Source organism: Rhamphochromis sp. 'chilingali' (genome assembly GCF_963969265.1).
Source record: "Rhamphochromis sp. 'chilingali' genome assembly, chromosome: 18".
NCBI lineage: Eukaryota > Metazoa > Chordata > Actinopteri > Cichliformes > Cichlidae > Rhamphochromis > Rhamphochromis sp. 'chilingali'.
In genome coordinates this window covers 20,958,861-20,984,716 of record NC_137945.1, presented here as the reverse complement: position 1 = coordinate 20,984,716, position 25,856 = coordinate 20,958,861, and the positions used below count along the sequence as shown (strand labels likewise).

Genomic DNA, 25,856 nt, shown 5'->3' with positions numbered 1-25,856 from the left:
AACTAGCATGGGTCTGTTCAAGTAGCTTTTTAAGGCACGTTTAGTCACGAAGCATTGAGTAATGGCTTTGGTTTCACTGTTTGAATTTTAGCATAATGATAATGATGATGATGGTTGCTGCTGTAATAGTTTATGTAATATAAAAGTTTACGTTTTGCAAGATTATTTATTGCTTCCTACTTCATATTGCTTTTTTTTTCACACATTCACACGTGCCACTGTGTCTTTTTAAATTTGACTGCTTTCATCATCTTTATTGAAAAACAAAGGTCAACATCAGCATCTGTACTCTGTTTGATTTTGCTCTCAGGCTGATACAGTTGAAAAGAAGCTGAATAAGGAGAAGGAGAAGGTGGAACTTCTTAATCATCAGCTGAAAGAATCCAAGGATGAGCTCAAAGAGGCCAATTTGCACACCCAGGAGCAGAAAGAAACGGCTGCGATTTTTAAGCAGAAATGCACGGCAGCAATAGAGGAGGCGCGCAGGGTGCAAGAGCATGTGGAACGTCTGGAGGAGGAACTACAATATTCACAGGAAAAGGTTAATAATGGCCGATATAGCCTTTAAATACGTACATACGTTTTGTCTAATATGTCTTTAATTTTGAGTCTGACTACCTGTTTTAATGGCAGCTAAGAGAGTCGCAGTTAGCAGCTTCTTCGCTGAAGGAAGAGCTAGCTGAGCTGGAGCGCCGGTATCAGGAAAAGGTTGGCCAGTGGGAGAATTCACAGGAGGCTCTTGACCAACTAACAGATGAACTTCAGGCCAGTCACAACCTGCTAAGAGAGAGTGAACAAAAACTGGAGCACTTCAAAAACCTGATGAGATCCCTTCAGGAGCAGATGGACACACTCAATCAGCAGGTTTGGGAAAACATTTACGTAATGCAGACACAGCAATAACAAAAGGATAAATCCAGACACAAACACACGTACAAATACATGAACATAGTTAATCCTTTATATCTATGTGGACAACCTGATTTGCTTGCGTAACAAATAGTATTAACCTTTCTTGCAAAAGAGTTGTTTTCCTTCCACTTAATGAAACATCTGAAAACAGTGTGATTCATTGTATACACTAATTCTGTGTAATCATGTCACGTAACAAATGAGGTTGACTGTGAGATCAGTGGAAAACTCGGTCATAAACCAGTTCAGCCTTTCATTTCAAACTAAGAAACTAATGCTGTTGCACACTTTACTGTCTCACTATGTATTTTTACATGGATGCACCCACCTCCTTAAAAACTAGGTTTTGAATACATGCCTTGTTTTTTTGGGGTTAACTCCGATGGGTGTCTCTCTATTTTCGCAAGTGCACCCAGGTGCTTGCCAGCTCCAATCATGCTGTACAAGTGCATGCATGGATATATTGCTCTGTGTGCTTGTGTCATTGTACGCACACATGTATATGTGTGTGTGTACTAGTGCGCATTTGTGCATCTGTGCACTGGCGTGTGTCACTTAATCTTTTCTTCTTCTTTTTTTCCCCCTTTCTGTTTTATATTTACTACGTCAGGCAACAAATGAATCATCTTTATTACGGAGAAATTTAATTTGGATGAACTTAACTGCTGCCGCCAAGGTCAGACGGGCAGAATGTCATTTTAATCCAATCAACTTTAATCTGTTGGTTATAAAAGAGTTAGGCTGTTGAAGAATGGCTGTATCTCAGGCCCTTTATTACACTGGCTAATGACTTTGATTGTAAGGCGCCTATCAAGAGGTTAGGAGTTCTTATGGAGCTTCACATCCTGCTAATGCGCTACCTCATGTCACTGTTGGGCTTAGCTAACCCTAAAATCACCATTGCCTTTATTCCCTGTTTACGAAGAAATACAGTGTGGAAAACATGAAACAGTTTTAAATGAAAGAAAACATGACTATAAAAGCAGTTTAGAAGTTATAGCGTTTCACATTTGAGGGATAAATGGAGAAGAAAACCATGGACTGGCTCAAATTGTGAGTGTAGTATCTTAATTCTATCTCTACTGGTCAATTTATATTCGACTAGAGAATATTTCACTATAACATAAAGATGGACAGTTGAAGATAAGTAAGATTTCTTCCCTTTCCTATAAAGATGTCTACTTTTGAATTACTTACATAATTTGCCTGTATAAAGGACAGCAGCTAATAGGGTAAGATTGAGGGTAGTGATACATTAAGCAATTTATGAAAAAAAAGCGAGAGCATTACTCCTGGCGATGCTCTCGGGAGTAAAAAACAAAGTGTAACACTTTCACTTTTTTCCAAAGAGATATACATTTGTAATTAAGAGAACAATGCAGATGTTCATGAGCGCGATTGCTCATAGTACTTCCTATGAGCTAGAGTCACGTGCTAAGTTCGAACTTGTTGTTTTACAGTTTGTATAATGTGCTTGAAACACCAAGGTCATGTTTCTCTGTGCAAATCAATACACAAATGAGTGTAACACAAAATAATGTGCTTCCTTAATGGCCCATCAATGCCACTGCCATTTATTAGTAAACCAAAATAAGTGTAATCTGTTGAAATGCAATTCATTCAATTCATTCGCCCTTTTGTGTCTTGACTTGGTGGTTTGTTTCTATTTAAGTTTCTGTTTAGGTGTGTTTTGGGTTATAGAACCGATTAAAATAAGATTTAAACAAGCGGGATGTTCTTAAAAAATATGTTTTTTCTAACTATCTATATCACTTACTCTCCCTTTCTCTCGTTACTTATAGAAACTTGCTGTGGAGTGCGACCTGCAGCTCTATCGTCGGAGCCATTCTCATTCTGATGAGGAGTATTTGAGTCTAGGAAGACTCAGACAGCAGCTGCAGAAGGTAATATCCTGCATGGCACTGCTGGGATTATGCATTCTGTGTATTATCATCACAATGAAACATTAAAATATATCTGCCACAGTTATGTTCAGTGATAACAGCTGAGAGATAAGATTTGTTGACATTCCAGTATTCAGAAGTAACGCTGGTAAATGTAAATGTAGGCTTATATTTAAAGTTTGTTTTATATTTACATGGACAAACAGTTTTTGCTACATTCCAGCACTCATTTTTTCTTTGTGTGTGTGTGTTTCAGCGCTGTGCGGCACAGGTTGAACACCTTGCGGTGTGTGAAAACACTATTCTTCAGATGAAGTCAGAGCTAGAGAGACAGTAATAACAGAGTCTATAAAACTCTCATTCTCCTCTGCTGCTCGGTTTCTGTCCTTGTCTCTCCTTTCATGCCCTTCTCATCAGTCTCCACCCCCAACTCGCTCTCATTTTCGCAACAGTCTGCTTACTAAATGGCACACAGTAGATATATTATGTTACTTGGCAAATGTAAAAATCTATTGAAATCTTTTTTTTTTAATTTCAGTAATCATTAATATGCTATCTGGTCTACATATTATTACGCTGTGTTAACTTGGGCAGCACATTTTTTACAGACCGGTTTGCTCAGGCAATTATCTTTTGCTCTCCTTACCTTAGAGTCCAGGAAAAGGTGGGTCTGAAACCAAGTCTCGCTGCTTCCCAGCAAACTCACCGGAGCAATCAAAAACAGCTGGAACAGGAAGTGATTCGTTCAAAACAGGAAGTGGCATCCTTAGAGCTTGAACTGGCGAACGCCCAAAAGGTATTAAAATAATGCATATCTGCTGACCTGTCCTCTAATTTAGTGAGAGCTATATTAATTTGACCTTTGTCCCGTCTGCTTTTAAATTCAGACGCATCTGCCATTGTCCTTAAATGTTCGCGATGCAGTCATTTCAATCTAAGGACATGTTTGAGTTCCCAAAGAGGAGTATTTCAACCACCTCCACGGGCACCACACACCCACCACTCATGTGATTGTCCTGCGATTGTCTGGCAGAAACAAATTGCCTCGCCATTAATTAAAGCACCAAACGGTGCCAAGGCTGGTGAAATTGACTCCAATTAAGAGCTCAATGGGACACTAAATATTCAAATTACTCAAAGTGGTGACTGTAGCCTGGCAGAACGCCAGCATTCCTGGCAGTCTTGGACACATCATTTGTATGTGTGTGAGTGTCTATGTTTGCGCGCGTTTGTGTGTACGCTTGCTTAGCCGTGTATGGGTAGGTGGAAACGGTAATATTTGATTTCGCACGTTAATTTGTGTTTGTCACATATTAGCAAAACACGTGTTACTCTTACCAAAATCATATGCTCGCACACTTACATTTACTCCCACAAACACACACAGCGGCAGGTTCTCTTGCTGTCAGGTCTTGCCCATTCATTCACACAACTTCCCTGTGGAATACCACATAATGAGTCCGTGTCATGTAGGTACACATATCTTGAAGTATACATCTACATTCATCACATGCATAATGCATGTACACATTATTAACTTTTATCATTATGCATATATACATAATTATACAAGAGTCTAATCCTTTACATGAGTGATCAGTCATACATACAAGGGCTGAGTTCAGAGCCATTAACACTAAAAACATTTTTTTTAAGGAAATTGTATTTGACAGTGTATTTTTTGGGTTGCTAAATGTGTGTGTTTTTTACAGAAACACAGAATTTATATTGGTTCATAATGTTTTTCTGTTTTATTATTATTATTATTATTATATCCACCATCATTTCCACCACCTTCTGTCTTTTCCAGCTTTAGATTAAATGGAAATATATATATCTTTTATCTTCGGTTTTTATTCAGGACCATACAATATGATGCGATACCATTTTGGAAATTCTTTAAATGTAAGCAGCAAGCAAAGCAAATAATAAGTGATTTCTGATGATATATTTAGAGGTCTATTGATGGCAACTGTTACATGGCAACAGCACATTATAAACACAACTGTGCAACATATTTAAACCGAACAGACGCTGGATGTTTCTTTGGCCCGTACGCTGCAGGTACAGGTGACACTCCTCAGGCAGTCAGATGAGGAACTGAAGGAGGCCAGACAAGAGTCTGCAAGAAAGAGCCGAGAGGTGGATGTGGAGAGAAGAAAGGCCCAGATGCTTCAGGAGGCGTTACACAAGGAGCAGCAGAAGCTGCAGAGTGCTATCAGAGAGAATGAGACCCTGAGCACTCTCATCGGAAAGCTGAGGAAAGAGCTGGAGGAGCTGCGCAGCAGTCACCAAGTTACAGGTAGCAATCAGTCCATAAACTGATAAGCTGCCGTTGGTCCTGATCCATGTATGCAGTTAGTCATAAAGTAATAATTTTCTGTCAACCGTATATTCATGTTGATAACATATACATATTTCAGTCAGGACTAATATATTTATAAGAAGAATGCTATTAATATTCAGTATTATGTCACTGTTCAGGGACTTCTCTGCTGTTCGGCGCGCATTCGTGGATGTCTGTAGTCGGAGAGAGCAAGAGCCAGACCCCAACATAAAACAGAGTAGGGTTCAATGACAGTGTTACTGCACGCATTATATGAATCTGTCAGCATAGCATGAAAAGGAAGAGTGGGGATGAAAGTGGGTTGCAATGTGGCATGTAGATAAGAAGAAGCCGTAGGTTCCTAAAGACACTTACACAGTGTGGCCTTTATGAGATTTGCCAGCTAGATGCATTAGTTGAGCCTCCAGCTGTGGGCAAGCATGGAGATCAATTGATCTGACAGGAATATGGCTATGCTTGACTTTGTGGCCTGCCTGAACTAACACTATACTCAGTATCATGTGAAAATTAACCTGTATTTCACCAGTGCTTGATTCAGCATCCACATTTTTTTAACAAGCAAGTCAACATGACCAAAAGCAAAGATTTTATGTCAGTTCACTGCTTGATCCATTCATCACCCTGCCTTTATTATTAGCACTCTATGAACATTTCCCCGCTGCTAAGGTTTTGGACATTATTGGCGATCAGAAGCCCATCACATACCAGAGGAGCTACAGTACGCAGCCTGTCCTGTCTTTTGTTGCAGAACCACCCGCACTGCTGTTAGCTCAATCAGTTAGCTCAAATTAGCCAGCAGTGTGGTGATTTTGTAGCTAGCTGTCTGCACACCATGTTAACTCAGACACACACACACACGCTGTAGGTAGAGGTTTGATTTAATGGTGCACTGCTTTAGCTGTATGGTAATGATCTGGTTTCTGTGTGTGTCTGTACATGTGTGCGTGTGGCCAATGGTGGCCTTTGTAGTAGTGCGTCAGTGTAGGAATGGTGATGGCTGGGTCTCTCTGGGCACAGAAATGTCTCATTAAGAATTAACGTACACATCGACGGTCACGCCAGGCAAACACCTCACATGCGCACGCTTGCAGCCATTTCTTCCAACTCCCACTGCTTTAATTAGCACATACACACTGGCTCTCCAAGGTACAAACACACATACACACACACAATCACCTATTGTCCGCAGAGAGATGAATCTGAGGTCTCTCTCTGTGGCAGACAGTGGCTGGCTTGCTCACTGAACACTGCTCATTAACAAGATAGAGACAGAAGGACAACGCTGTGTAGCCTGGCCTTTGTCTGTGATCAAAACGCATTCCCTCAACTCTACTCTACACACAAAACCACATATTATTCAGCTTTTACCTTCAGCAAATACAATCCAGCAATGCAGAGCCTATTGTAATAACTTAAGAAGAATAAAGATGCATTATTATAACAATGCATGGATATAGCAGTGGTCTGAATAAACTGGGTGAGGAGTCAGCTTGAGAAATTACTGTCATGAACAAAGGGCCTTTTTATTAACATGAAGCCCTCGTCGAGGTTCTTTCTGTATTATGAAAACATTTCATTGAGTGGTGATGATTTTGTTTGTTGCTTAATAACAGCAGACCTCATCTAAGATGGACTGGACTGTGAACGTGAACAGGTTTGAATGATAAGAAAAATATGGACAGGCAGAAACAGGTATACAATTATGAGTTAACAAGAAAATGTATGCTAGAGGTGACTCTAACCAGAATAATTTAATAAGGAATGCATATTTAAGATGCTTTAAATTACTCTACATAACTTATTAGCCTTTTATAACCCAGTCGTCTGTAAATTGTTATGTAAAATTACAAAATTACTCATCTGGTAAATTAAAAATCAATGAATTATCAACACAGTAGCTGCCAGTATCAGGTTTTCAGAAGTAATAATCATATCAGTCCAAAGTCATTTTTGATGTTGCTATTTAGACAGTTAACGAGATAAACTGCCATTTTTGGTGTTTTTAACAAAGCATTTTTACCTCTAATGCTGTTGATATGCTTTCTACAGTTTAATATATAAATGTAGTTTGGGAGTAATGGATATTATATAAAGGTCTCTGTGGCCAGACAGAAGGAAAGAAGCAGGAAAAGAGAATGAGTTGGAAACCAGGGAAGTGTCACATGGATTAGATTGAAGTGTCTGAAGGCAGCTGGATTCAATCAGACTGTGTCAGGATAGGATGAAGAGACTGGAAAGAAAGGAGTGATTAAAAAGGATAGAAAAAAGTCCTTAAACTTGGCGTATGGGTGCTTGTGTCAAATTTACTGTCATTCTGTCACTTATGGCTCTCGGAATAGGCTGGGGCGTGTGTGATACATGCGGAAAATTGCACTATTTCGAACATACAGTGCACACGAGCTATTACAGAAAATGCACATAAAGGTGTACCGAAGGGACGATTGTATTCGTAATCTGTTTTCCAGGAAAATCAGATGTGGCGTACTCTTAAGTAGGTGTTTTCATAGCATCTGCTCGTGAAACACGGGCGGGGATGGATCTTTAAAATATTCAAACCCGACTAGTAGAGTCATCTTACATCTTAAATAAGATGTGTTGTAAGGTTGGTTATAATGCAAAATAAATGTGATGCCGTGTGACAACAAATGAAATAACGGCATAAACAAAAACACTATATCCTTATTTCCACACTTCCACCAAAACAGAAATGTGATATTACCACCCCTCTGTGCTGCTGATGTGCATCTGCCTAAAGATGATGAAATCATTATTGCACGTTTGTGCGTGCACTCGTTTGTACGTGTGAATGTGTGTGCGTGCATGTGTGTGTGTGTGTGTGTGTGTGTGCGCTGCTGCTATCCAGTCTGGATCCCCGGACACACACGTGCACAGGCCTCTCTCCTCCAATTCACCTCTATTACTAGCTATAATCCCATTTCACACTCTATCGATCCCCAAAACTGTTGTTCACCGGAACCAGCAGCAAACACTGGCATTTCTCCCCATCATTTCACCACTATTGTTCTTTATTACACAAAGAAGCATACCCCCACCCCCCCCCACCCCCCTCTTTGTCTCAGAGCAAACTCAGCCCCGCTGAAATATGAATTATAAATGTATGGCTAATAAAAGAGAAGGGGGGGGGGGGGGGGTGAAAAGGAGAGAGAGTTAGAGATAGAGAGAAGTGGTTGGTAGAAACATCAGAGAAAATGACTCCTTTACAAGAGTCTATTGATCAGTTTCTATCAAAGGGGGATGTCAGACATGAGATTACCTGGCAGTTTGAGCATTAGGTGCCGTGTGTTATAGCCCCGGGCCCTTGTACCGCTGCCAGAGGATTGTAAATAAAGCGAAGAGGAGAGAGCAAGAGGGGAGTGTGTTGGGGTGTACGCGTGTGTGTTTGTGTGTGTTAGTCTTTGTCTTTGTGAGTGTTCACTGTTGTGTGCATATGAGGTGTGTTTTGTTTTTTGTTTTTTTTTGGTCTTCTTGTGGTGTATTTGTGTGCATGACAGTGTGCGGCTGTGTGTCTGCACCTTTTGGCTTATACCCAAAAGCAGTGTTGCAAGCCCATGAAACTTCAGAAAGAGAGAGAAAGAGTCTTGGGAGGCTTTGGGACATCTCTCGGGAGCACCTTAGCCGGCTCCGAATCCCCCAACAAAGCCAAAGGAAGCTCCCATGAAGCCTTATGAAGCTTTTATGAGGGCCAGGCAGGGCCGGGCCTAGCCCCAACCACTGATTCAGGGTTAGCAAGGTTATCATCCTTCTCATGTTAAAGGTTAGCGGTGAGAGCAGGGTAATCTGACCGCAGATCTGTGATTATAGGCTGATGCTGCATGATGGGCTTTGAAGCTCCTATGAAGGCACTGAGAAGGAGAGATCGGGAGAGAGTTACATTGTGGCCTAATGTCACACCGTAAGTTGTGAAGACAAGAATCAAAGAGCTAAGAAAGAGAAGGACTGAAGATCTTAAATTGTGAACTACGGACACAGCTCATGAAGCCACTCAAAACAGTTTGCTAAGGGCCTCAGACCTCAGGATATGGATCACAGTTCTGCTTTTACTAAGATAAAGAGAGAAGTGTCAAAATCCACACCCCCTCTGCAGATCCTCATTTTATGCGGAAAAAAATAGTCAGTATTTGGTCATCAAGTCTTGCCAAGCTAAATATATACCACATTTAAGTAAGGACTTGTATGTGTTTGGACCAGCTTCCTTTGTGCCCATTTTTTCCCCTCGTATTTCTACAAATTTGTTTTTCACTTAATTTTCAGTGTGTATTTCAGTTTTGTGCGCATCTTTATTTATGCGAGCTCAGGCACAAATAAGAGAGTTTGTGTAAACGGTCAGCGCATGCAGTTAATTGCTCTCTCTGTGGCTTCCCCTGGTGGAAGGTGTCACTGAGGTCACCTGAAAAGCGAATGCCTTGAATACGAATTTGATCCCCATCTCATAAGTTTTCACATCTCCACTTTATTGATTATTGAGATTCATAGCAAAACTTTCACCTTGAGGTTCGGTAAAATAGCCAAGGCAGGGCACATGCATGCACATAGATACACAAATAAAAGCGCATCGTTAAATATTTAGCAATTCCAGTTGCAGCTTCAATTTTCCTAGGGCTTTAGTTTAAACAGTTTTGATGCAACAAAACCATAAATTAGTCATAGTTTTATTAAATGTGGATTTTCTTTTCTGTATTGTTTCCTTTATGGTATTGGTTTTGGCTTCCTCCTCTTCAGTCTTTCCCACCACTTCTATCCTAGCATTCTGTGTGGCCTTAAAAAGCTTACAGAAATACACATTTCCTATATTTCTATTTCACACACCCAAATACACACTCAGAAAGTCAAGGTCCGCTCCGTAAATATTCAACAAACACCCGCACTCGCACACACACGTGCACACATAAACACAGACTCAGGAGCGCACACACCTCTTCATATTCAGCGCACAGACCTTCTCAATATTCACTAGCCTTGGTCACCGATGGCTGACAGTTTATGTTATATTCAATGAATACTGAATTTAGTGAAAAGGTTTTAAGAGCTATGAAGAAACATTGACTCACAAAACAGCATACAGAACAAAAAAAAGAGGGGAGTGCGGGGGCAAATCCTAAATTTTAAATTCAAACTGAACAGGGCCTGCAAAGCAAACCTAGCTGAGAAACCTGACTAGTGGTTTATTATGCATCCCTCAATGTGCTAAACTACTAAGTGTAGGACAATGGGGTTTTATTGCATGTAGATGGAAGAGACGGCTGAAAAGGGTATGTGATTGAAGGGCTGCAGTCAGGGGTATGAGCTCAAGTGGCCTGCTCAAGGTAAAGAGTGCCATCTATTGACGAAACCAGGGAGCACCCCTTTTGTCTCTCAACAAAAGGTTGCTTCGCCGACCAACTGTAAGCAGTGCACTGTGTTCGTTCCTCCCTTCCCTCTCCGCCTCTGAAAGGCATTCAGTGCCTCTTCTGTGGCAGAGTTCTTGGTTCGCTTTGAAGGTGACTCGCAGTTCATGTTTTCCCACTCGTGCTGAACTTGACAAGAATCAATAAAGACCTCCGTATGCAGGTTTTGTAAATCATCCAGTTAACGTTTGCCTGCTAGGAGATGTAAAGTGTCGTGCAAGTGTGTAGTCATCTCGGAGAGTTATTTCTTTAATCCAGTTCAAAAAACAAAATCATCTCTGCATCGAGAGCTATCTGAGGCAATTTTATGACTATTCTTTTTGCATTTTTTGTGGTTGTGTGATTATTTGAATAAGGCCTGTTCTCTAATGAATCCCAACTAAGTGTGTCTGAAATGAACTGTTGCTCTTTATCGCACACTTTTCTTCTTCCTCTGTCTCCCCTCTCTCTCTCTCCTGCTCAGTGGAGGAGTTGGCAGCCCGTGCAGAGGAGGTGAGGCGGATGGAGGGGTGTCTGAATGAAGGCAAGCTAGCAGAGGAGAAAATAAGGTAAGAAGCAAAGAGAAGGAAAAAGGGAAAGCGGCTTCCGTTCTCATCCCATTTCCCGCCGTCCCTCGCGTAAGCTCGGTAATCAAAAACATTTAGACTTTTTTACGTGCGACGCACAGTAGGCTTTTTTTTTTTTTTAACCGAACATGTGTTGAACAGAACAGCCCTGAGCTCTAAATGCATACATTGTTTGAGCCTGCAAAGCAAAATGTTACATTGTTCCTGAACATGTGAACTGCTTTCCCTTTTATCTGCTCCTGGATTAATGCGAGAGAAAATATATACAAACATGTATTGATGGGAGAAGGTGAGCAAGCAGATGTTGGGTCGCAGAGTTCAGAGGTGAGACCTCTGGTTGACCTCTCTGTTTCACCAGAGCTGCGGTGATGACATCAGCAAGCATGTATCACCCAGTCGAGTGTGTGTTTGTGTGTTGCTGTTTGTGCACGCATAGTTGTGGTTGCGGCTTTGGCTTCGACATGACCTCACCGCTACGGTCTCCGTCTCGGGGAGTTTCTTGGTTAAGTTGAGCCATGGAACATTTTGCTCGTCAACTGACAATTTAAAACTCAGTATGGAGACTTTATAGGTTACATTCTGAATTATTACATTTTATTAGATTTTAACCAATTTTAGATGCTGTATGGTAAAACAATCGCTGTGCCTGCATATTATATCCATTTGCAGAATCATGCTGTTTACTGTTAACCGGGTATTATCTAATAACTGCAAAGACATGAAAGGTTTTTAAGCAACAGCACCATGCTAATGGCTTCCATCTGTGCTGTGGGAAATCCCCCTTCTTTCTCCACAGGACGCCTCCTCTCTTTCTTTCCTTCTCTCTCCCACTCTGTTCATCCTATCATATGTTCTCTCTACGGACCGATCTGTCAGACATTTTCTCTTCCTTTTGTTTTGGCTGTACGGCTTTTGCTTCAACTTTTGCTACCAATGAGTTGCTTTATTAGTCTCAGCTTTAAAGTTGCTGAGGAACATTTAGCGAGGGATTCTGAGTGTAGTCGGCTACGATTTCCTTTCATTATACAAACGTATACTGATTTTTATTCTTCATTTTATCGCCTTCTAATCATCTGAGAAGAAAATTAATTAAAATTGCCCAGCTCTTGCTGGTGTGCCTTCATAACTATCAAGGTTTCATATTTCATAATTTTTTTGATCATTACTTTTTCATCATTCACTTCTTACCCAAGGAAAACTGTAGGATCTAAGGAGAGCACTGGTGGCCTAGAGATATCGCCTTCTTGTTTCTCTCTTATTTTTGTCACCCTTCTGCTATCGGCCATCTCTTAATGCAACAGCTATCCGTGACATTTTTTATAAAGTAATCAAATATAATCTGAAATGACAAAACAAGTTTCCCCAGCCTTTCAAATCTAAAAATTTGATCTTCTATCATTTGGGGTTTGTCTTTCTGAGAGGATAAAAGCTATAATCATGTGAAAACACTTTAGGTTTTGGGTCCTTGGGAACTGCTCTAGACAGTGTAAATAATTAAAAATGAAAGATAATTGGCAGATTAAACGATAATGAAAATAATAAGTTGTAGACAGAACAGACAAAAGTGGTAGTAAGTTAAAGTTGCATTTTTTTAGCACTTAATAGACTGATTAATGAACTTAAGTATGAAGTATAAATCACATTTATCACCAGTGTTAGAAAGATTTAGTTGGGTAAATACTGGGCTTTCTATTAAGGTTTTGATATTTTTGGATGAGTCGTTTTAACACAGAAGCCAATAAAAACTAATAGACAGATGCTGACTTTGTGGTCTTTCCCTGCCTAGTCATTCTTTTTTTTAACTGTAAAATCAATAATATGCTAACTTCAGATTATGGTCAAAAAACTTTTGGCCGTAAAAGGCCCGGATGCTTTTACTATTCATAAAGTGTCGAGGCCCGAGAGCGGCCGAAGTGAGGCTGTGGAGGGAGGTTTGTGGAAATGGTAATCATTTGTCGTATTGATTCGGCTGTAGCCAGGACAGCCGGCACACACAGTCTCGCTCGCATACACGTACACACACACTCGTAGACACTGACTGACTCGCGCACGCACGGACGCACGGTGCGTGGCAGGAATAGACCCCTTCATATTGATCCCCTTCACATTCCCTTAGCTCGGCTGCCACACACACATACTCACACTTCACGGGGCCTGCGTTAAACACTAACGCGGATCGGGATTTTCTGTCTCTGTTTGTTTTTGCGCTAATGGAAATAATGTATTTGTAAAATACATTTGAATAATGAAATCAGTTTAACCAAAAACGAATTACTCACTTAAGCTGTGTTTTTGTTTTGTTTTTCGTTGATAAGCCTCGTCTTAGGATGATACTAAGCTCGGCTGTTTTGTTTTCGCTCGCAGGTCAATGGCTGCGGGGCTGAAGAAGGAGCTGACAGAGGCTGTCCATCAGAAACTCACAGCAGAGAGAGAGAAACAGGATGCATTGGACCAGGTGAAGAAATACGCACCAAACCTCAGTGACGCAGTCTTCCCAAATAATTTCAGGTGTTTGTTTAAAAAGGGCTCGGGGCACAACGCAGGTGAGGTGTTTGCTGAGAAGAAAATGAATTGATACTGTGTGTACATAAATTACAGCTATGCCAGGTTTTACCGCTTCATTATTTAAATGCGATTATCTAACTCTTCTACCAGTCAGCCTATTGATTTTTCTCACTGACCCATCTGGATGAAACATTTAAGCCAGGTGTACTGTACTACATAAACATGAATACTAATACTCATGATCTCCTCTATTCTCCCTTTCCCTTGAAGATCTTCCTTGCTGTTCCTTCTCTCCCTGCAACCCCCCCCACCCCTTGCCTTTTTGATGATTAGTGGCATATATCCGGTGCTAGAGCCAGGATTATCTTGTCCAAGAAAGGGAGGGGTATATGCGGGACCTAAACCTAGCAAGGTGATTTGGAGCGTTAATTCCTAGGTGTAATATTCCCTGATATTCCCTAATGTTCTAGCTGGGAGCTGGGGGGAATCTCAAGGGAGAGCAGTTGTCAGAGCTGAGCTGCCGCTGTACAAAGGCAGAATGGATAATTAGGGCCATAGCCAGTGTAGGGAAGTGATGTTCATTTAGATTTGACAAACTCTGAATCCAGCCGTAAGCTTCCCCACACCACGGTGCTCTCTCATGCCTTGATTATGTGTTTTGTTCCCTTTTTTTACCTTCAAGTTTCTTCTTTATGTATTTCATTTTCTCTTTCATGCCTTCTTTTCTTTCCCACTCTTGTTTTTCTGTCCTCTCTCACTCATGTGCTCTGTTGTTTTCTTCTCTTTTCATTTTGTTCCCCTTCACTCACTTTCCTTCACCTTACTCCGTTTTTTTCCTCCACTCTGTCCTTGTGAATAATGCAGTCCACATAACACGGCTCTCCTTTCTTCTGTTTAGTGCACCATGGCTTGACAATTGTGATAGCCCAGGGCCAGTAAGACACCAACTAAGGCCAGCTGATTGGTCAGTCACAAGCCATGTCAGCGCTCGCGAAGAGTTCTTCATCTATTTCACGAGTGTTGAAAACTCTTTCATGTCTGCCTTTGCTGCGTGGCTGGCTCTCTTTTCTCTGTTGTCTGTGATCAAAAATTTTGCATGACATTTGTCAGAGGTATGTCAGACTATTGATTGAAGCAGACGTGCCAATGACTGCTAGTGCAAGAATTATCAAGAAAAAAAAAGGTCTCTTTCTTCTATAATAAAAGTTGCAATATTAAAGGATTTTTTTTTTCCTCATGCTGACACGTTTCGGGAAATTCCTCAAAAATATGGAAACATCTTATAAGATAAATAAGTTGTTTTTCTTCTCCCAGTCCCCATGGTTTTAATTTTATCTGCACTTAATCCATCAAGATGACGTTTTCTTATTCTTATGGAAAAATTTAGCAATTAAATGTTCACAAATAAATACAGTAAATTCCTTTTCTTTCCATCATTAAAAAATACAGTTTCAAAAATAGACTGCTGTCTCACCGTAAGACGGCTCTGGGTTTGAATGCGGCGGCTGGGGCTTTTATGTGCAGGTTGCTGCATGTTCTCCCTGTGCCTGCATGGGTTCTCATCAGGTAGTCCAAAGACATGCATGTTAAGTTAACTGGGCTTCCAAATTAGCCGTAGGAGTATAAGTGTGTGTCCGTGGTTGTCTGCTTCTCTGTGTAACCCCCTGTGATGTGACTGGCAACCTGTTCAAGGTGTTCTCTTCCTCTCACCCTATGACAGCTGGGAGAAGTTCCAGATCCCTGTGACTAAATTGAATAAGCGGTTAAGAAAATGGATGCATGAATGGAACATTTTAGGGTTTTTTTTTTTTGCTCATTGTGATTTATACTAAGCTGAAACATCTAGTGTTTGTTCTGCAAGTCTTGCAAAGTCAAGTTTAGTGTACTACTAAAGGTTTTTCTTCAGTTTACACTCTTGCAGTGGGGGCTGTTCACCAGCTGATAGTGCTGACAGTTCTATTGCCCAGTGCAGGGCCTGTAATCCTGGAGGACCCACACAGGAAACTTTGGGGTTTCAATGATGGAGCTGTTCCAGCGATCATCAGGGGGTATTTGGTGCGTTTAGACAATGATACAGATGAGCTTGGCGAGCTGATTAAGACCATTCTCTGAGGAAAAGCACAGAGTGTTGTGCCATGTACTATTTGGAGCACTGCAGTGAGATGTTGGTGCACATACTTAGTGGACCACAGTGTGACCTTACCTGGATTCAAGACTTTTCGTGTGGACAGAGACATTAATCTTAGCGGTTAGAAGAAACGTGGAGGGATTGATATGCTACCTAAGAAGGAAAGTTTCTGTGGCTTGGATAGTGAACTGCTAGCTGTTGGAATGCATCCATAATACTTGCCAAGGGAATTCATCAGCGCTGTAATTGCTTGAATCTCATTGGAATCAACACACCGTTTGGATTTTTGGGTTCCTCGATGAGCTTATGCAGAGGTCATCAAAATGACTGTGGCTGTTGTGAATAGCTGTGGATAATTAATGGAAAGTACACCGCTTACTGGATATGCAGCTGAAAACCTTCTCTAGCATCTGTTTCAGCTTCGCTGCCACGGGGACAGCTAGCAATGCACCTTATATGACCGTACCCACGTTGATTTTTGATTTAAGTTCCTTATTTTATCATGTTTACTTTTGATTGATTCCCGTTTTTATCTATACAGTAATTTTTCAAGATACTTTTCTTTGTGATGTTTATTTATTTATTGAGCTAAGCGAGCTTTCATGTTTTAGCTGTTTGTTTAGCTAGGTCCCATTGCCTGGGAATAGAGGCCTCTGAGACCATTATCTAACTCATGTTGTAATCTGTGCCTGAGTTTGCAGTCTTCACACAGATTTTTGGACTAGTTGAACTGTAGGTTACTAAACTGCCTCAAATTGAAGCTTTTGTTTTTGGCATGAAGTACACATTAAACACACAATGAAAGCTGTGAAATGTCAACTCCTTGATTTTACTGTTAAGATTTCTTAAAGTGGACTTACTTGGCTGATCCAATCCCAAACTCCAGTTCCTTTTTTGTTTTTCTTTTATCCCACAACTTTGTGGACACAGGATTGCAAAAGTGTGGGCACACTTTACAAGCTAGCCTGACTCTACAGGGCCTCCAAAGAACTGGGCTAGCTGTTTCCCTCTGTTTCCATACTTCATGCTAAGCTGAGCAAACAGGCTATAGCCCTATATTTAATGGATTAATATGAAAGTGTAAGAAATGTTCACATCCAGCTCTTACCCATCGCATCATAGTATTTCATCACAGCCTTTCAAGGAGCAACAGCCATGAGCATCTAATGACTAAGATAGTAAAGCAGACACTGCAAACCCCTATCAGGTGACCTTAATGGACTGACAAGTTAGATGAGTTCAGAATCTTGCCAATATCAATAATGGACTTCCTCTCTGGCCTTTTAGTATTAGGAGAAACAGAGTAGAGCCTTCTGGCATGGAACCTAAAGTCTGCTTTCCGCTTTAGTAACTAAAGTGGTAAAAGTTCATGCAGCCTAAGTAGTATGTGCATGTTTTGGCTTGTGGCTGAAACACATTGCTCAGCTAATAAAAATGCTCCCAATACTACCGGTGTTGTTGTAACTGTAACTGTAATGTTTCAGTAACCTTTGGGTTTAAGTTCAAGATACTGTATGAGCAAGTACAGTGATTACATCTGGTTGTAAATGATTCAGTTAATCACTCTAATACTTTTTTATTGTATGCATCAAAAAGTATGTATTTGTATATGTTATGCGCTCACTGACCCACCCTTGTTCACAATCCTTTGCATTTTTCCTTTGCATGCTTCGTGTCCTCCATCATTTCAAAAACCAATGAGCTTTTCAGTGAATTTGACTCCAAACTGTGTTTAAACACCTGTGTGATGGCCGTTGTGACTATGACTCCTTCATTAGGTCCCAATCTCGGTTATTGAGCGGCAGAAGATGAATTATCCAATGGTGAAAAAAAATCAAAGGGTTTGAAATGGTAAATGGTACTCTACAGTGGCTTATAGAGGAAATCTATATTACAAATTGCCTTGGTGCACAGAAGCTGAACCTCAGATAGCTCTGTCTTTTTCTCTATGTATGTCTTTGTATGCACAGTGTATACTACGTAGGTGTGCGCGAAAGAGTCTTGTTTGCGTTTTCTGGGTTTGTTTAGTATCTTTTTTCTGGTATCAAGTTAACGATTCGCATGTTAGTCAGTTTTGCACTTCCATGCATGCTGCTCAGGACATACACACACTGATACACACACACACACACACACACACACACACACACACACACACACACACACACACACACACACACACACACACACGAAGAGATACATGCACACTTTGCTTAGTCCTGTCCCTCTGCATGAGTCCAGTTCAAATACCAATCAGGGTAAAAATAAGGCATGTTTTTGTGATTGATCAGATCATCCCTCTTTCCTTCTCCCTCACATTTACTCAGCCATACACACAACACACACAATCATAGTCATTAGTGTGTTTACCTCAACTTCTTTGAGCATGAAGTTAAAGATTTCAAGCAGTTTTAATGAGAATTTGCAGAGAAGTTTTCAGATAGCAAAGTTTATAAGCATGTTTTCATGTTCTTAAACTTTTTTAGTTGCCCAAATATCTTTACAACTATTGATGTCATCTGTACAAATACAATTAGACAGTAGATTTTAATCACTCTGAGTCAGCGGGGCGCTTGCCTAGTGATTACAGAGAGAAGTCTGGTCCCTTGTTAAAATCCTTGAGAAAAACATAGAACTGCCAAAAAAAAAAAGGGAACAAAGAGTCATCCTGCTACCTCCTGTTACCACCTTTTCCCACAATGAATCATTAGGCAGTATTTAACTGCATACAAATTCTGTTATGAAGTTGTTTTTTTTTTGGGGGGGGGGGCGTAAAATACAAAGTTGCATCTGAATGTGTAAAAATACTTTGTAGATTTGTACCAATCAGTGTGTGAATGCACAATATAAATTTAAGTTGCGCAAGGGTGTGTTGAATGTCGCTATAATGTGCAGTTAGGTCCACATAATATTGGAATTTCCCTAAACATAATCTTTTAATAGTTGTATGACTAAAGTCAGCATGAACTGTATTAACCAATGAGGATGTGTCACAGGGTGAGAGGTGGGCGCAGTCCTTCATAGGGCTAACTCAGAGAGACGGACCACCATTCATGCTCACATTTACACCTACAGCCAATTTATAATTACCAATTAACCTCACAATCATGTCTTTGGAGCGTGGGAGCTCACAGTGCTAAACACTGCATCAACCAAGCTGATATTGCACTGAAAATAAAAGCCACACCAGCTCTGCAACAACATTATTTTGGAGATGAAGTTATATGGAAATCGCAGGAAAATGAGTATGAAGAAGGCTTGGAAGCATACAACTTCATCTGTAAAGTGTGGTGGAAGCAGTGTGACACACTGACATACATATCTTCCAGCAGCGCTGGATCGCTGCTGTTTATTGATGATGTGACAGAAGACGGAACTGTATAGGGATACACTATCTGCTTGGTTTCAGCTGTACTGGAGCAAAGTTGACTAGATGGCATTTCAAAGGAGAGATGGACAGTGGCCCAAAACACAATCTAAAAGCAACCTGGGAGTTTTTAAAGGTAAAGAACTGGAATAATCTGCATTAGCAGAGTCAGTCATGTGATCTAAATCCAGTTGAGGTACATTTTATAGGATAACTGTAATGAAGGTCTGGGAAGTTTTTCCCCCAAAAGCCATTGTTTTGTCTTTTTATGTCAATCCAGCCATCATTGTCTGCAATATAATATTTTAAAACATATTTAAATTAAGGGTTTTAATTATTAATATATGGTTTTGGTTGATTTATATGTGATTTATACTTCAGTGAGAACAAACAACCCCTGGATTAACACGGAAGAGCTTTATGCAAATGTACAGTTTATAAGGTTGGGAAACCTGCAGTCAGCTGAGACTGAAGAAGTCACTTGGATGAGTGACGAAACGTTTCTCCCACTGAAAACGCTACATCCAGATGAACAGAATCAACTGTCTGGGACTCGACTGCTAGAATTAGGGCCTTATTCATTTGTTTTGCCAATATGTTTTTGTAAATTTGTGGTCCTAACTGCTTAATAGAAATTTTCCATCAAATCATGTCATCCAGTACTCGTGCGTTCTCACCCCAGGGCAACAAATACTGCTATTCTGTTGCTGGCACAGAAATGCGGACAGGTATCTTTGGCAGTGCCTTGACACGTCAGCCATAGCAACACCGGACGGACATGGATAAGTAATGTTTCTCTTTTAAAAAGTCCACATTTGAAGGTCTAGGCACCAAAGACTGGTTGTTTAGATTCATGGCTTCACAAAACACCCATATTTGAAATCCTGGAAATGAGAAAAAATATTTTTTAAAGCAATATGGAAAGATTTTCTCATTTGAGCCAGAAAAAGTCACAATAGGACCACTCAAACTAGTTTCAACTGCGTAACTTTTTGTTTGCAGATTTTTGTAAAAAAAAAACAAAACAGCATGTTGTATGTGCAAGCCTGTAAATATCTTTGTGGTTTTTGTTTGCAATCTGGCTAAGTGGATGCAAAACAAACGTGTTGTATTTCAAATTTTAGAGACACTTGAGATGTCGGTTCGCCATAACGGTTGTAGCTGTTCACTGATCTCACTCATTATACCTGATAGAAGCCCCCAAGCCTGGACTAATTAGCTCAGAACGACCTGCGCTTGATCACCATTTTCACACACAAACATACACACACATGGCGAAATGAGGACAGACAAATGAAGCTCATTTGTTTAGTTGATGAATAAAGAGAAGTTGCCCAATTGTCTGACTGTTAAACCATGGAATGGACTTTGTATTTGCACAGTGTGTGTGCATGTGTGTCCCATCACCATCCCACACAGCTCATTAAGCTACACTGTTGTAATTCATTTGAGAGATGGAAAGGACAGTCAAGCAGGAAAACTAACCATGTTTTTTCCCCTCGCATGTTGTTGCTATAACTTTTCACGTCCTTCTTAGCTGTCACCCAATATCCTTCTTTACCAAAGAAGGCTGTACGTTTGTGTTTCTGTCTCAGTACAAAACCATGAAAAGTTCCTGTACAGACGGGTTCATAGAGGTGACATATGGCAGGAAGAATTTAGTCTCAGACTGGAAGGAAGAGGCGATAAGAAAAAGGTGTATTGAAAGGGTTTTTTTTCTCCTCCTTGCTGTCACCTTTGGTTTTTGTTTTATTGATAATGTGTTGGATTTCTTAAGCTTTTCGTTCAAGCACAAAATAGGCAGACTCACATCAGTCATAGCTCTTTTATTTTATTTCATTTCATGTTTTACTTTATAAACAGTTTGTCACCTTGGTCAAGATTTACAACACTTTTAAAACGAGTGGAAATTAGTTTGGTTTTTTTTAATAAATCAAACATGAGAGTGTTTAATTAATCAAATAAAAGTAAGGGAAAATACTAATACTGCAATTATTCAAGGTTAACATCTAATTATTTCACCTTGGCAACAAGGTTTAGCTCTGCTAAATTCGCCCTCACAGATTCCAAGAGTTGTGTTGTGTCACTCTATTACAAGCTGTGTTGTGTGATAGCCCCACGTCGCTGAGTTTTCAGCTACCACACTGGACTAAGAGCATCCATGAGGAGATTGACCTTGGCACATTTTTATTTATTAGTCATCGTGTGTGGATCTGTGTGTGTGTTTGCGTGTGCAGGAGAACATAATGAATTATGTATAAATGCCTTGCAGTTAAAAAGCAAACCACGTACTGCAATGTATGCTATATTTATCCATCCATCCATTTTCTGCCGATTATCTGGGTGCAGATCATGGCGGCAGCGGCCTAAGTAGAGACACACACCTTTGGCAGCATGTTCCAGCTCTTCCAGTTTCCACACCAGCTGTGAGATGTAATCTCTCCAGCATGGCCTCGGTCTTTCCCGCGGCTTCCAAGCAATCACCTAGAAGGCATTCAGGAAGCATCCTAGCCTGTTGACCGGCCCACCTTAACAGTTTCCTTTCGATGTGAACGAGTTATGCTGAGGTTCTTAGAATATTTTTAAGGGAGATCCAAACCACCCCTTGGAGGAAGCTTATTACCACCATGATCTCATTCTCTCGGTCACTACCTAGAGCTCACGTGTGTAGGTTTGGGTAGAAATGTAGATCGAGTGGTAAATCAACAGCTTCGCTTCTTTGCTCAGCTCTCTCTTCGCCACAATGGACCGCTACAGCATCCGCATCACTGCAGACTTCACACCAACCCGTCTGTCAATCTCCCGCTCCCCTCTCCCCCAAGATGCTTTGGGGCAGCGCCTCCTCCCCGTAACTCTGTGCTTTGCCAAACTCATCACTGAAACAAAACAGCACGGATGCACCTCAGACCCTAAAATTGCTCTTTTGTTTTGCTGCTGTTATTTAAGCACTTGTGCGACCCGGTCAGCCGGACAACTAAACACCACTCATTGTGCTATTGCGAATCCCTTCAATCCATAACGCATTTAAAGTTTTCTGTTGTTTGAGTTTTTCATCAAACGTAGACTTTTTCTTTTTCTTTTTTAGACACTGCACGACAATATTTGCACATTTCTTTTTCTTTTTTTTGTCAGTAATCCTGTTACGCCTCAAGGACTAGCTTACCCTCCTTTATACAGAATCTGTGGAATAAAAGTGCAAAATTGAATTATTTCTAAGGTTGGATGTTGTTTGATATTATATTAGTGCTGGCGTATTGACTGAACTTGGTAAAATATTTCCATTGTATGCCTTACAAGTTTAAACTTATTTTCTACTGATTCCTGAAGGGGCTTGTGAAACTTCAACCAAGGCTGGTTATGTAGCTGTGCACACACAGGCTAGATGCAAGACAGAGGATTTCAGTAATGGCAACCACTGATAAACAACCCAGCAGCATGCGTAGGAGAGTGTGTGATGAAAGGAATCGGGGAAAAGGAGTCAGGCCACGCAGCAGCAGACGAAGGTAATTAAAGAAGCCATCATCAGCATCATTAATATGCTAGATCTGCTGTGGCCCACTGACTAGTCTAATGGAGAACATGTCATCATCGTCACCATTAGGGAGAGTGGGACACACATAAACACACGCACACACTGTCTTAATGTTGGGTCACGCCACGATTACCACCATTAAGCCTAGAGTGAGAAGGCCTGCTTAGGAAGCCTCATTCTCTTTTACCATCATACATGCACGCATACAGTGCACACACAGAGCCCCGCACGCACTTGTGGATCTTTAATTCAGACCATGTGAGTGATAAGTATGCATATTTAAGTGATGTCAGGCCTGTTGGGTCTTTTAATTAGACAGAATGAATGAATGTTTTATAAAAACGTGTTTAACAATAAATGTGTTCATTAATTTGATGAGAGGATGTGCTCTGATGAGCTGAGTGGAACAGAGTAATGGCTCATATTCGGCTCTAGCGGTTTGATGGTTGTAGAAGCAACAACTAGGCTATCTGTTTCTGATTTTATACTCATTTTTATGTTCCTCTCATTACCAAGAAAAGTCTGCTTTGACGCATGTTTATCCCCTGACCTTGGACGGTTTGGTGGCTTTTAGTGAAAATACACTTTTGTCCAATGCGCAATGTGATACCGGTCCACAGCTCCATGGAGAATAGAAAAGATGGAAAATCTATTAACTTCTAAAGTCTCTACAATCATTTGCTCTCTTTCTTTTCTTTCTTCCTTTTATATTTTCCATCTGCAGGTATGCTTTCAGGTTTGTCATGAAAGTTCATTCAGATGTATAGGTTCAGAAAAAAATGTTGGAGTCCAGCAAAGTCTAGCTTGCATCTATTGAAAAGCATAGGCTGGAATGACTCGGGCATTTTTTTTTCTTCTTCTTCTTTTTTCTTTTTGGTAGGATAAATAAAAAAAAATAATTAATTAAAAAAGAAATGGTACAGCAGCTGTAAAGATTTGAAATCTTTCACCAGCGCAGGAGTAGTCAACTCATATTCTGGAGTATAAAGCTGAAAGGACAAGAGGTATCACCAAACTTGGTTATAAATGCATTTTGTTGCCCCTTTTAGCCCCCATCATCTGCTAAAATATTTGTGCAACAAAACCAATCTAAATGTTAAGCAGGTGTGCTGACTTACTCCTCCCCACTGTTGCAGTGGCACCTCCTTGTCCCCCCCCCACACCATCCGTTTTCTACAAATGTCCCTCCCTCTTTCTCACAAACCCTTCTCTCTGCCTCCCTTGACACTGCTGGAAACAGAGTGATGATGTGTAATTTAGACCTAATCGCAACATCAGAGTTGTGCTGCGATTTACATCCCTCCACTAGCTGAGCCAGTCAGACAGTCAGGAGGGAGATGTTAATGTGAGACCGCAGGTAATTACTGTCATTACAGCATGCCGCAGATCCTGCCAGTGTACGTGCGCCCATGTGTTGCGTGGGTGGGTGTTATTTGATCTTTTGAATGGTATAGCTTGATATATTTGCGCTTATAATTAATATGGGTGTGTTAATATGCGGGGGTTTTGCCAAGACGGCTTAAACAGAACTTTTTTCATGTGAATATGCGTCAGAGCACGAGACAAAACACAAGATGAAGTCACAAACAGTGACAATATTTACTCCACTGTTAATGTAATTACAATCGATAGCCTGACTCAGTTTATTCTTCAAAATTGAATGATTTGCTTGATGTAATTTCACCGATCCCACGGTTTCTCTTCAGCGCTTATTTGCTGAAATGCAACCCTTCCTTAATCCAATCCTAATTAAAAGCGCAATTTTTCATCATGTTACGCAAACTGAATTATTAATTATGTGTCACTGGTGTCTTCACAGCCTCATTGCTTACTCTTATGCATGTCAGTTCTGTTTTTTTCAGTGGATGCATAAGGTATTAAACAAATGAGTGTCTCATGGATTTCCTTGTGTTGCAACATATTTGAATTTTTACAGTGAAAGAAAAACAAAACCCGATGTGTTGTCTGCTGCTTCGTATTTTCTTGTGCAGGTGAAAAATTCATCAGCTTTAGAAGTTGTAAACTTTTGAACTGGTGCCTCTGTTTGTAGCCCTGGGCTGACTGACTTCTGTCAGATAAACTCGTTAATATTTTAAAAACCTTGACCTCAGGCAACTAAAAGTGTGGGTTTTTTTCTGTTTTCCTGCAGCCCATCTGGATATGGGCAAAACATATTTAATGGATGCTCAATCATCAGGAAACAGATGCCGAGTTCTGAAAGTTTTTGGACGCTACAGACAATAATCTCTTTTATTTTTAATGCTGATAGTTTTTTGTTGGCTAATCATTGCCTCCTTCACTTTTCACTACCATTATTTGTCCTGTTATGCTCACTTGAAGTCACTGGATGATAAAATGAATTATAATGATTCTTAATCACTTTTCTTTGTTTGATTGCTCGGGAATACAATTTCTTTCGCAACAACAGAATCAGTCTTATCTATGTGTTAAATTTAAATCTTCTTTAACTTTCTGGAAACACGTTGGCAATATAAAATAATAAAATATATATTTTGTGCACGTGTGAGATTGAAAATACACATGCAGATATACACACAGATGCACACCGTGCTTGATTCATCTCATACCTGCAGTTGATATTTTGACATTTCGGGTTAATCATTTGACATTTTTATAAACTTAAATCACGGCCCACATATTGGAAACTTTTTCTGTGTTTGCTCAAGTCTTTGTGGGAAGATGGTATGGCATATCAAGGTGTTTCTATGGCGATAAGGGTAATATGTCAGGGTCCCCAGAGTTTAGGCCTGGAAAGGTCCTGACTGATAAGCAGAATGAAAAAGTCAGCAGTTTGGCCAGTGCCATCCAGTCCCTGTTAACCCCACACCCATCTTTTCCCTTTCTCCAATCTCGCCTCCAGTCTGCTTCTGCCCCTCCACCCACCCACCAAATCCTCCATCTCCCCTCCCGCCTGCTTAATACCTCACCTTGCTATTTATACCTGTGTCTGCAAATGCCATCTCTTTCATCCTCCATTATTCTCCATTTACCTAATTTTTCTCTTGTGTTGCCATTATGCTCTATTTTTGACATTTAGTCTCACCCTTTTTGCACCCCCTCTATTTAAAGCATTACTTACCCTGCTTTTTAGCTTTTCTTTAATCACACCTTTGCTCCCCTCCCCTCCACCCCACATTCATATTTAATATGATGTTTGCATCTGAGCGTG

At 40.5% G+C, this 25,856-nt stretch overlaps 1 protein-coding gene across 8 annotated transcripts in view; it reads left to right on the top strand.

The window, feature by feature from the left end:
• Positions 1-25,856, top strand: part of pmfbp1 (polyamine modulated factor 1 binding protein 1) — a 93,496-nt gene that overhangs the window by 54,548 nt on the left and 13,092 nt on the right. For all 8 annotated transcript variants that reach the window (XM_080864994.1, XM_080864998.1, XM_080864999.1 and 5 more), the window contains 8 exons: positions 311-541; positions 634-864; positions 2,715-2,816; positions 3,073-3,149; positions 3,468-3,612; positions 4,881-5,118; positions 11,032-11,116; positions 13,499-13,589. In XM_080864994.1, coding sequence (XP_080721120.1) covers positions 311-541; positions 634-864; positions 2,715-2,816; positions 3,073-3,149; positions 3,468-3,612; positions 4,881-5,118; positions 11,032-11,116; positions 13,499-13,589 — 1,200 coding nt within the window. The remainder of the gene's footprint in view (positions 1-310; positions 542-633; positions 865-2,714; positions 2,817-3,072; positions 3,150-3,467; positions 3,613-4,880; positions 5,119-11,031; positions 11,117-13,498; positions 13,590-25,856) is intronic.